Raw genomic sequence first — 12,962 nt, 5'->3', positions numbered from 1 at the left:
TAAAGTGTCAACACACTGGCCAGGATATGTAAACTAACTGTCTCAGCACCCAAGGTTTGTTACTGAGTCCTTCCCTGCCGCGAGCCTGGTTATCTTCCTCATACAAAACAGTAGACAACTCCTGTGATGGATATCACTGATTAGATGGCCATATAAAGCTAATGCTGTGGTGCACGCTCAGTGTCAAGGATACAGCTTGTTACTGGAGCTTTGTGACGTTCAGAAAGTGCAGTTTTTGAAACAAGAGTGAAAGATTGGATTTGAAAACATAACATTTACTGGAGTCAAAAGCAGTTTTGACAGAATGGAACTTTCAAATTGTAAAGGTAGGATATTAGAGTGTATGAGTGCGTGGTTGCAGTGGAGGACACTGCCATCTGCTGTCGACACCTCTTCAACATTTCTTTTACACTACTTTTAAAACGAAGATATACGTAAATATCTTTTTGTTCAGGCGCCGCTTTTACACGGTTAAATAATACTGAGGAATAGGCTACTGTAGAATTATACATTTAGTAAGCAAACTATTCAATTTTTGAACATTTGTATTTAATTTAATTTGTCTTTTATATACTGTTCATATTCTATGAAAATTGTTATTTCATAGTAGTTTTTTTTCTTAAGAAATGTCTAATTATTTATAATATTGATAATACGTTTGATCAGGATGGAAAGATAAAATCTTCGCCGCGAATCTGCTGCTGAGAAATAACACGTTGCTACTGTGCTCCATCGTATCCACGTGAGAATATACATACATGTGAGGTTGTGAAGTGTACACACAAATTTCCTGTCTGTATTTTTTTCTCCCTCAGTCAATCGCAATCGGATTTGTTTTCAGATACAACCATGTCTTCTTTTCGAAAAGCGTTGAAATCTAAACAACGAGACCACAAAGAGCGATCACAGGTAGGTTCAGTTTAAACATAAGTTACTTAACTTACTCGCGTGTTGCCTTGCTAAGTAGAGTTTTCAGCAATTTGTTGAAACAATGTTTCAACAGTTTCAATTGCATTTATTCTGACAGATAAATTCATGTACGGAGGTAGTTGTAGTGGCAAAAGAATGGGGCTATGCGGGGTTTTCTGAAATCCGACGGCCGCTTTAGTTTCTGTATCATTTCCCAGCAGGGAAGGAGAAGAAGGTTTAGCTTTCCATATCTTATTTTGTTTATTAACCTGACTTTTCTCCCATCTCAGCTCGGTTTCAGGAAACAGTTGGGACTGTTGGAGAAGAAGAAGGACTACAAACTTCGTGCAGAGTAAGAAATCACAAAATCTATCTTTTTATTATTGTTGTTGGATGTGTTATGGTTAATGTGTTTAGACGCTTTCCCATTAGAGATGTTATTGCCTTTTCTTTGGAATGTTTTGCGATGTTTCACAAGCAGCAATTTGTCAGTTTTTCCAAATAAATCATTATTAATGAAATTATTAAATCTCAAAGGGGGAAAAATCATGTTTATTTTTTTTTCTTCACAAACAAGAATATAAAGTAAGTAGTAAATGTGAGGTATTTTAGTTAAGATAGTAGTGAATATTATGTACTTGGTACAATGTGATAACAGCGATTTTAGATATAATAACTTGTAAATAAAATAAAAAACAAGGATCATATTATGTAGGACTTTGTACTTCAGATTTGTTTGTAATTTGAATGTAGCTAATATAGTGCACTTTATAATATTGGTACAGTTTACAAACTGCTGTGTCCATTCCAACCTGTTATTTGTAATGCAGTGACTACCACCGGAAGCAGAAGACCCTCATGGCCTTGCGCAAGAAGGCCATGGATAAGAACCCTGATGAATTTCACTTTAAAATGATACACAACCATTTAAAGGTTTGTCACCTCTTAGTACTACTGCTGCATTCCACAATCATAAACTGCACTGAGAGCACACCTACAATAGATTTTTATGGCTATGAGGTTTTGTGACCTCTGCTCATTCTGCTACTGCTCAGGATGGCGTGCACATGCTCAAACCAAAAGAAGAAACGATGACAGAGGAGCAGAAGAAAGTGATGAGGACCCAGGACATCAGATATGTGGAAATGAAGCGAGTGTCAGAGATGAAGGTAGGGCTGGTTCTTCCTATTTATCTGTGTATTTGTGACTTTAAAGGGATAAAGTTGAGAATAATGGCTTAAATGTTCTGTTTTTCAGAAAATCGAAAGGATGAAATCAGAGCTCCACCTTCTTGATGTTGATGAGGAAAAGAAAAATAAACAGTTTTTTTATGTGGACTCAAAAAAAGAAGGTAATATTGTATAGTTGCACCTATTGCATAGTGCAGTAAATTCAATTTAGCATTTTAATCCTGCTTTATAATAAGCTAGTATCATATTCATGTATTTATACACTTTATGCTGCCTACATTGCTATGCCAGTAAAATAATCATTATTAACGTAATGTATATTTTAAATATATTTTAATGCGGTTGATACAAAGTATATGCCTCTAGCTTATTAACTTAGAGCTAAAGTTAGTACTGTGTGATTGTATGTTTGTTAATGTACATTGTCATAGTAGTTTGAGATCATATGATACTTGGTGGACCACCAGCAGTATTGCTGCAGACCGCTTGTTAAACTAGACATTATTTATTTTATATTTTTTTCATTTTTATGTTTTCAAATCTGTATCTTTTTATGCTAGTGGAGGACTTTGACCTGGCCGTCCACCTCAACACAGTACCTGAACTGGTGGGACGAGCATATAACAGACCTACAATAGAGACCCTGGAAAAGAAAAGCATTGTGGGAGCAGTGCAGCCTCAGAGTATAAAGGTAATGTAGTCACTGTATAGCATGCTATGTACATAACCTAAATATTTTAGTGTGTACAGTGCACTGTTGAATCATTTCTTCAGTCATTAACCTATTTCTAAAAATAATAAGAGTATTAATGTTTTAATTGTAATAGTAATAATTGTATAAATAGTAGTTATTGTAATGACTTGGTTATTAATTATGTTGTATATATGTAATACATTTTAACCCATGAAAATGCAGATCCTTTTGTAAATAATAGTGAAAATCAGTTTTTAACACTAACTTCTTTGCATCTATTGTCCTCTTTCTTATGTTTGTCTTTTTCTAACATGTTTATTCCCCCTTTCTCAGAAACTTGCAAAGCAGAGAGAACTTCAATATCTGAGGCTTTCACAGCGTATTGACAGAGAAAACAAGATGTTTGTCATTAGTCAAAAGATCCAGACTAGAAAAGATTTACAAGTGAGTGCATACATCTACATTTCACCTAAACCCCTTCAACATGGGCACTTTAGTACTGATTAGAATAATTTCAGTTTTGCCATTGATCTAGTGTTTAAGAAACGTATCTTGTCTTACGACGAAGTATTGGTTGTGCTTTCAGAATACATTTGTTTTCATGATTGTGTGACATCTGGGTTGTGCTTTTATATCTGACAGGATAAGGTTAAGAAAGTGAAAGTCTGTGAAGAGACCGGAAGTGCTCCAGCCGTCTATAGATTTGAGGCCAAGAGGAAAAGATGACATCTTTGAATTAGCACACTGAGAAAACTCACTTTGTCTTGTGGCCACCAATCAGCCGTTTAATCTATGAAGTGGACTGAATCTATGGATTTGTCTTTCACTTCTATAATGTAGTCTGTGAGGCCGTGCTGGGAATCTTACACACTATAAGGCAAGGAGTTTGTACATATTTATTGCAAAATCATTTGTTGCTTTAAAATAAAATTTTTGTCTTTAATGTTTTGCAGTTCTTTGGTTTTAACAGTAGGTGGCACTAGCACATCTCATCTGATTTTATCAAATCTGCAACCATGTTACAAAATGAGCAACTTTTCTGTCTCTTTGTAGACATCACTTTTTAAAATGTAACTAATTATGCCTTCAAAATTCAGTTGCAACTCTCAAATTATTGGGTTACATAGTGTTTATATTACATGGTCTGTTACCATAATTCAAAAATACTGTTAATAAAATGAACAAAAAACAAACAAAAAGATTTTATAAATGATATATTTTTTTAATTATAAAAAAATATATAAAATTAAAAAAAAAGAGTAAAAGTTGTATTAGTAAAGTCAAACATAGCATATATGATTTTTAATTTTGTTTTTGTATTATAATTTTTACATTAAAACTTTACATTAAAACTTCAGGAAATATTACAAGTCTTTTTTTTGTTCTTTATTACTTATTCATTTGAATACATAATGTTTTTAAGAGTTAAAACAGAAGTTCATTTTCTCAGAACTTTAAATGTCCCACTTTTAAGCACTTCTTGTATCATTCTTAGTCCTGCTTGTGTAATTGTTCATTTGAAAGGTTGTGTGCTGTCTGCACAGACTGAGCTTTTTGTGTCATCTCTGCATGGCTTGATTGATCATGCAGGTGGCAGCGGCTTCATAAACAGGCCCCATCCATTACTTTCTCCTGGGAAAGGGAGGAGGGGTGAATCAGGAACAGGGAAATGTCACTGTGTTTGGGAGGAGCAGGCCAGGAGTCTGTCTGTGCCAACGCTGACCACAGGAAAAGCTGTTTGTAATGAATGCTGTATGCATACTGCTTCTGTACTGTAATACACTCAACATTTTGAATTCCTACATATTATACTTTTAATTTTTTTTTTTAAAAGGATTTACAAGTGCATGTTCACAGTGACATGAACATGCATGTCTAAGCCTGGTGATATTTACAAAGCAGCTCCGTGTGACCTATCAATATTGACCTTCTGTATTTGCACAATTCTCAGCCAAAAGAAGTGACAGGCAGAGTGTGCGCGTGTTTGTGCGTCATGTGCTAGTGCATTCGTCACTGCCACCACCTCGGTTTGGAGTGGAGGGTCACACAGCCGTGTGTGCAGTTCCGCTCTGCTTCCGTTTGTCGTTACACAGAAGGCCACTGTTCTTACTGAAGCCTGTCTTTCATTCAGATCAGCTTTTGCACAGGGGTCATGGCTGCAGGTCTACCAGTTAGTAGTGACCCCTAGATTTAAAAGATATTGGTCAAAATCCTCCACATTGTCCCATAATGTTTTTTACATAAGGAGATGTAAAAGAGGCCTCTTGTGGCACTTTGGGAGCTCTCATGTAATTTGTTAAAGGTTGAGTTCACAATAGTTTTGAATAGGCTCATTTGATGGGAAGCCATTGGAAGTCTACACTGACCTTCAATGCTTTAGCTAATTTTTTTTTTTTTTTTGCCGGTTTGTTTATTCTGTTGTTGTAAATACAACTGTACTGATGTGTTAAGTGTGATGATGGACTACAGATCACCATTGATGTTTTGGATAAATAGATTTTTTTTTCGAAGACATGCTAAGAAAAAATGGCCTTTAAAGGTACACTCAGTTATTTTTACCTCAATTAAAAAGTTTTACACAAAGACATGAAAAATGATTTTGGAATATTTAAACTTTTGTATGCTCACATAACATGAAGTTGCCTGAAAGAAGTTGTTTTTTACAAGGAGTGGGTCGCCTCATGGAGGCAGCCGTTTTGAGATCACATGACCAGCTGTATACTATACATTTTACATATTTAGAGCTAGCTAGTGTGTGGGTTTATATCTTTAAAGTCATTGTTAATTGTTGTTTGAAACTTTTTGCGTATGTAATGTAACATTCAAACAGGATGTTATGCAGGGTGGGACTTATATATTTCAGCTAGAGATTACTAAATTTTGAAGTGTGAGCATTGCTCACTAAATCAAATAACCAAATGTGATCTAAAACAACAAAAGTTTAATTGACTTGAATGCAAAGATACTATTTCAACTGAACTGAGCTGGATGATGACATCACTGAATTTAATGATGAACTGCCTTCAACTGAAAAATTAATGGTTTACTATTGTCATTTTGCATTATTGAAATACTATTTTCCTAATTAATGTTGTTCACTTGCTTTGACACAATCTGTATCGTAAAAAGCGCTATATAAATAAAGGTGACTTAATTTGACTTAAGCAGTCTAATAATAAGGGGATTTCGTGACGTATTAAAATGAAGACATTTTAAATATATCAAGAACCTGGATATAGAGGTCATATATTTGTCGTTTTCAATTAGAATTGTCAAGTGTTTCTTACAGAAAAAAAAGATACCATAGTGAAATCGTTAAGATGTGTAATTGGGATAATGTCTTAACCTGACTCCTGAGTAATTAAAATGAAGTGATTCTGAATGGCGCTAATAAAATGAGCTGTAAATGATGTTGGGGCCCCTCAGTATGTAAGTGAGTGGGAAGAACCATTTCATAACAGAGCAATTTGCTTATTTTTTTCATGTTATACATCACGCTGTAACAATTTCCATGTATTAAACTGTAATTACAGACACACATAGTATACCATGAATAATATGAAATCGTTATTGTGTAGGGTATTAATGCAAGAGCTTTTCACAGCTATATAGTGAATAGAGCATCGTGAAACACACTGGAAGTAAGGCCATTTCTTAATCACTCTCTGTACATAACAGCATTGGTTTTGACCAAAGAACGATGGCCTTGGCTGTTATTACAGCACCTGAGCCCGCTGGATGTCAAGCCCTTAGCCTCCTCTCCTCTGCCGTGCCTCAAAGACTCCTTTCATGAGTGAGGTTAAGAACAGCACTAATCGATTTGCCAATTATGGTGCAGGGTAACCGAGTGGGTGAACAGTAGAGTCGGTGGGTCGTGTTGAGAAAAAATGGCTGAGGTTCTTATATCTGCCCCCTTTGAGTTGCATCGCAGTTTGTCACATGGCTTTGAAGTAGCGGATTGTAGCGAGAGCTTGAGGGGTGGGGGTTTGTCTCTGTGCCAGAAGGAAAGCGATTGAAGGAAATTCTTTATAACCCTCACTGCATGTGAGTGTGCGTGCGTGTGTGTGTGAGGTGGGATCACAGAGACCCCTTTAAATTGTCACTAATTAGCCATGAGCCTGTTTGGAAGAGGCACTTGAATTGATTAAATTTGCATGGGAGTCTAAATCACGCTAAGGCCTCCTCCCCGTTGGAGCTCGTTTCCCCCTCTGCTCCCCAGACGTGGCGGGCCCATGGGGGGGACCCGCTGCGGGTGAGAGGACAGGACAAGGCGTGGCGCGCACCCATCTGCCTGGGTATTACCGTTGGTCCATCACTCTCCCACTGGCAGCCGTGTGCCTGGGGGATGTGTTCATTACACTTTAACTACTGGATCTGTCCTTGTCTGCAGGCAGCCGGGTGTCATTGTCTGTCTATCTCTGCGTATCCCTCCACACTCTGCTTCACTCAGCCTTATAGAACAACAGTCTGGCTTTATGGTCTATTATGGCCCATTAACGGATGCACCTTATTGTTGTTTGCTACATAGTCTCCCTGTTGATTTTTGTAAAGTGCTCTCCAGCATTACTTCAAAAACTGAAGTAGTTCAGACAAAAAATTGAAATTGTGGTCATTTACTCACCACCATCTTGTTTTAAACCTGTATAGCTTTCAGAATTATTTTTATTTTTTTTTTCTTGTCCATGCAGTGAAAGTCACTAGGTCCAATGTTGTTTGAACGCCAACATTCTTTAAAATATCTTCTTTTGTGTGCCGCAAAACAAAAAAAGTTATAAAGGTTTGTAACGACATGAAGGTGAGTAAATGAGAAATATATATATTTTACTTACAATAAGATCTTTGCCACCATCTAATGCTCAATTAAATCTAATCTTTATTAAACTCTAATAATTTAATAACACTGTTAAATCTGATCATTAGCAAATCTAAAAAAATGCTGTATTACGCTGTGATACTTAAATTCACATAGCATTTAATTTAGTTTTTGTTTTTAGTGTTTTTTTAACTGTATTGATTTAGAAAAAATTTGGATTTTAAATATTGTCCATAATCGGTTATCAGCCTTAGCATGAAATAATTATCGGCTTATCGGTAAAGCTCAGACTTTTATCATTAGTAAATCTCAAAATAAATATAAATTTTTCATAATGTACATTATCACCTTGTGATTCCTAAGTAATTAAAATAATGAATTTTAGTTTTTAGTTTTTTTGTTTTAATTTGATTTTAATAAGTAATGTTGATTTTTAATTTTTATTGTTGTTTATTTTTTTTGTTATATGTCGTTTAGGTTTATTGGTATAAGTCAGGCTTTTATCATTAGCAAATCTGAAAAAAAGAAGAAAAAGAAAAAAACAATCAGACGTCAGACCTTTAGCATCAGTGCATCCCAAGATTGGATTTTTTTCTAGCAACATTATTGGTTTCTTCTTGATTTTACCTTCGCAAAACACATTGTAGAAAGTACAATAAATGAAATTATGTGTATGTTTTCGTTTTGTATTCAGGTAATGTTATGTTAGCAAAAATTCATTTCATTTATTCATGCTTTTAAATCTGGCTTCTCTGAGAACACCAACATATGTAACATTTTTCATTGAGTTTATGTGATCGGTGTGATCACTTTGAAATTTTGTTAATATATTAATTATCAACCTGACACTTCAATGTCAAGTATGTTTTATGAGACTCTTATGGTCTCTCAGACCACCAAGCAGAACGTGAGGGGTAAATCTTTAATATTTCCTGCATTATTCTGTATAATAATACTTTTATGTTATGATATTCCCGTTATTGTAAGAACAGAGTAAATGAGCATTCCAATATACTTATCACACATTCCCAGTAAACCTTGCAGTCTCTCTCTCTTTCCCTCTCTCATGGGACTGGTCCTACGGGCTGTGTGATTGCTGTAATCAGATCGCGCTGTTAATCAGAGTGTGTTCGTCAGTGTCCTGATGAGCGGCCCTCGCTGATTGTAATGTGATGCCTCTGTTTCGAAAAGACCCCTCCTTCCTGAACACTAACACTATATCGTCCCTGTCTATGGCTGAACGGGGCAGCCTCATCTCACAAGGTGGGATAGAGAGAGCAGGTGGGGGTATGTAGCAGGGTTGGGGTCCAATCTGAAATGCTTTACGACCCTGTCCTGTCCTGTCGTACACAAACAACAACATTCTCTGTATCTCACCGTCTTTCTTGTATTTTAATGAGGTCCAAGCAGTGATACTCTTATGGCTGGCTCATCAGCCAAGTCCCTACAAGGGCTGATACAAATTAATTAACCTAATTAGAGGCTGTGATTGCAGGCGTGATTGTGGGGGCCGGGGGAGGAGGGAGGCGAGGGGGGCTGTGCTGGCAGGCAGGGCTCGGGCTGTAATAAGCCGCGAGGTGTGGGAGAAAAGCCAGATCACTGTGCATGGCTAATGAGCGGTAAAAAAATCCCCCATCTCTCCTTTTCTCTCCCCTCAGACTCTGTAAAATCTCAGTGTCTCATAGGCCCTTTTTATTTTTTGCCTATTGTCTCTTCAAATCAATCCTGTTCTGACATGCTGTTTTCTCTCAGAGGAAACTCCCACCTCATATCTATACATTTATTTATATATAGTGCTTTACTTTCCTCAGTTTTTGTGGTTTCTTTTCTTTTAGTGTATGTTCTTTCTTATCATTTCCTCCTTGTGATTTGTTCTGCTTCTCCTCGTCCTGTATTCTCTAATGTTAATACTTTAAACCCATCCAGTCCACTGGGTACTGTGATACTTATCTTAAACCTCACAATCTGTCTTTCTCTCACTCTCTCTCTCTCTCACACACATACCACAAGAGCAATATTTAAATTTCTTGCTATTTGTTTTGGAAACAGAACAAGGATATTCTGGAAAACGAAGCAAAGCGCATTTTTTTCTTGCCTGGATCAGCAATTCTAACGTTCCTAATGAGTTGGAGGAAGACTGGAAGCGTTATCTGAGGGGATAAAGAACAGTTTTTTAGGCAGGCACAAATGTTCTTTTCTGCCTTGTGTTGAGAACACACAGTGCCCACCTCATAAACTAGTTATAGTTTAGCTTTTAGTAAAGAGTCCAAGCCATCCGATGTCTTTTCGTTAGATAATCTGACAACAAAATTCTCTGTGTATGTGACTGACATGACTGATGAGGCCTTAATGTAAAATTCAGGTATTTTAAGAGGCTTTTAACCTTTACAGACCCAAAGACTCCTTATTCAGCCCAGTGACAGTGAAAGTATAAGACAGCTACTTGATAACATTTTGTAATAACTTTCTTTACTTATTATGTACAGTATGTAGTTATTATTGTAAATCATATTTGTAGATTTGAATATATATTTGAATAATCATATGTAATGTAAATTTACATTTCGAGACATTGAATTTGAATTATATATAGATTTATTACATATTTGTTTATTATTATATATTGTATTTTTATTATTATATTATAATAAAATTGCAACGAATATGCAATAAATCATTATTAAATAATAATAATTTATAACAGTTTACATTTAAATTTGTATTTACATTTATTTAAATTAATGTATAAGTTATTTATATATAATTTACATTGATTTATATACCTATATATTATATAATTATTTTTAATTTAATTATATATAGCATTTGAAATAAATTGTATACACACAATTTTAAATTATATATATATATATATATATATATATATATATATATATATATATATATAATATAAATATATATATATATAGTACACACACACACAAACACACAACTGAATAATTTAAGCATACATGATTGATATAGCAGTCACCTTGTACTGTGCTTTGTTGAGATGAGGAAGTGACAATTAACTGAAATCTGTATATCCTTGCCATCTCTTTCTCTCTCTATCATGCACTCTCTGTCTCTTTCTCTCTTTAGATAAGCGCTGTGCTATCATGTGGAAGGTAAGCGCAGCTCTTTTGGATTCTCTTCTTATTTAGCGGTCACATTTAGTCTTTAATTAAGCCGAGACTGATACCCCGGCAATGAGCCGATGTTATCATGGGGCCGCCAGGGCACACTAGGTGATGAGGGCCCAAGAACGGACCAGTAAGTGCTTACGTTAAAGCCTGTGTGTGTGTGTGTGTGTGTGTATTGGCTAAGCATTGCTTTCAGAGCTAAACAGCTGTAGAGCGGCCGCTATCAGATATTTATAAGAGGCTCATGAATATGGATGGCAGCAAGATGGGGCTGATGTTTGTCCTCTAAAGGGGATGAAAGGAGAATTCGCTCTCCTCCCCGAGAGACACAGTCAGGGCCGCTTGGAGAGGAGGGGTGGAGGGGCTCTGCACAGTGGAAAGATAGGGAGAGGTTGGTACTGAAAAGGGATGACACTTTCTTTCCTCCCAATCAAACTCTGCAATTTCTTGGACGAACTGCGTAGCATGACACCTTCAGCCAACAACTTGTTACATAATCGACATTTCCACAATCAGAGATGAAAGAATAGTCATAAAAAAAAAACATACATGTAGACAGTAGCACCATAAATATATAATATATTTATGCATACATATATACAATACAATGCAAATGTTTTTAAAAGAGGTACAGTATCTTATGTTCACTAAGGCTACATATATTTAATCCAAAAAAGGTCAAATTAGGAATATTGTGAAATATTAGTACAATTTATTTGTTTTTGATTTTAATGTATTTTATTATGTAATTTAATTCTGTGATAGCAGATCTGAATTTTCAGCAGTCATTACTCCAGTCTTCAGTGTCACATGATCCTTCAGAAATCATTCTAATATACTAATTTGTTGTTTAAGAAACATTTCTTATTAACACATCTGAAAATAATTGATCTGCTTAATATTTTTTGTGAAAACTTAAATTTTTTCAGAATTCTTTGATGAAAGTTCTAAAAGTTCAGAAAGTTCAAAAGAAAAGTATTTATTTAAACAAATTCTTTTATAGCATTATAAATGTCATTCGACTTTAAAAAAAAAAAAAAATTTAATCCTTGCTAAATAAAAGCTTTGTTTTATATGTCACAAAATACCCTCAAAATTTGAAGCCCAAGAAAAGCTATATGTGTATCACTCGAGACAGGCATTTCTACAAAATCCATGTCTTGAGATATACCAGACATGATTAGCCATCTGGTGACGTTAAAGCCATTAAGACTATTTTTGCACAAGGTCTATTTCCACTATGATGTTTGCAAATTAGATGAGCGCAATGAAGTTGAATGAGCTTGGTGCAATCAGGGTCAAGCTCTGACCAGTCGGATGGGCCTAAAGCATGTGACCTTGTACCTCTCAACTCCCTCCCCTACACGTTAGTGGCTAATCCATTATGATTAATTGCCTGGAGCAAAGCTACCTAAAGTTGCATTAGTAATTGCCAATTACCATAATTGCAATGTTTTAATATGGTTAATAGGCTGACATGACCTTGCCCAAGCGCTTGGCAGGTACACGGTGTGCAAGAGCGGAGCCATGTGGAGCAGCCATATTTAGAATATTATTGATGGAGAGTTGGGCCCGTTGATTCATGGCTATGTTTGAAAGGAGAAGAGGTGAACTAACAAGGGACAAAAACACGCATTTAGGAACCATCAGAGTGAGCGAAAAACATTTAAAACGCAATAGATAGACGCAATCACCCAACAGAGGCTCCTCTGTTTGGCAGCAAAACGAGGGCCAAAACATAATGGCCTCTATGGTGGCGGCTCTGACCACGCAACCTTTGAAATACCTTTATGGTGACTTCGGCTGCGTAGGAGCACTGCTGGGACGTCAGTGTGGGCACAAGAGTGGCAGGGAGGGGGTCAGAATTTAAAAAATGCACCCCGAAAGACCAGAGGGGTCAGTGTTTTGGTTTTCGAGTCTTTTGTGAAGTGGACAAATGATCCCTGACGCTGCACAATAATGTTTTTATGAGACTCTAAATTTTGAGATGAAGAGGTCCTTTGTGGGCGTGGAATAGCCAACACGTGGCCGCTCTTGAACACTGGTAGTCCTGCGGCATGTCTGCAGCGAGATTGGTTGATCTTCGAACACTTTGCTCTAACAAGCAGCCACATTGTTCCCATGAGACAAGGGCCACTCAGAGAATTAATTACCTAGAGGACAGGGCGAATCGTGCCAGTGCGGCTTCTGGAACCAGCGCACTGGCTCTATTC

The 12,962-nt window shown here is 36.3% G+C and overlaps 1 protein-coding gene across 2 annotated transcripts; it reads left to right on the top strand.

Annotated features, from left to right (window-relative positions):
* Positions 1–717: 717 nt before the first annotated feature.
* LOC109106724 (probable U3 small nucleolar RNA-associated protein 11) lies at positions 718–3,736 on the top strand. 2 transcript variants are annotated; one of them, XM_042741316.1, is made up of 9 exons: positions 718–760; positions 842–909; positions 1,200–1,261; positions 1,740–1,842; positions 1,965–2,078; positions 2,167–2,260; positions 2,660–2,790; positions 3,127–3,237; positions 3,436–3,736. In XM_042741316.1, exons 2-9 carry the CDS (start codon positions 850–852, stop codon positions 3,517–3,519), a joined length of 759 nt encoding a protein of 252 aa, XP_042597250.1. In that variant the 5' UTR covers positions 718–760; positions 842–849; the 3' UTR covers positions 3,520–3,736. The 2 variants fall into 2 exon arrangements, with proteins under 2 accessions (XP_042597250.1, XP_018975552.2); XM_019120007.2 differs by having other exon boundaries at positions 719–909.
* The last annotated feature ends 9,226 nt before the right edge of the window (positions 3,737–12,962 follow it).

This window comes from Cyprinus carpio, chromosome B16, assembly GCF_018340385.1.
Source record: "Cyprinus carpio isolate SPL01 chromosome B16, ASM1834038v1, whole genome shotgun sequence".
NCBI classification, from domain to species: Eukaryota; Metazoa; Chordata; class Actinopteri; order Cypriniformes; family Cyprinidae; genus Cyprinus; species Cyprinus carpio.
The sequence above is the reverse complement of the archived record's forward strand: the minus strand, read 5'-3'. Positions and strand labels throughout refer to the sequence as shown.

Bases quoted from the DNA above. Each gene is read 5' to 3' on its own strand.
- LOC109106724 (XM_042741316.1), top strand. From the start codon at position 850: ATGTCTTCTTTTCGAAAAGCGTTGAAATCTAAACAACGAGACCACAAA. The intron at 2,079-2,166 runs GTAGGGCTGGTT...TCTGTTTTTCAG, and splicing joins AGCGAGTGTCAGAGATGAAG to AAAATCGAAAGGATGAAATC. The intron at 3,238-3,435 runs GTGAGTGCATAC...TATATCTGACAG, and splicing joins AGACTAGAAAAGATTTACAA to GATAAGGTTAAGAAAGTGAA.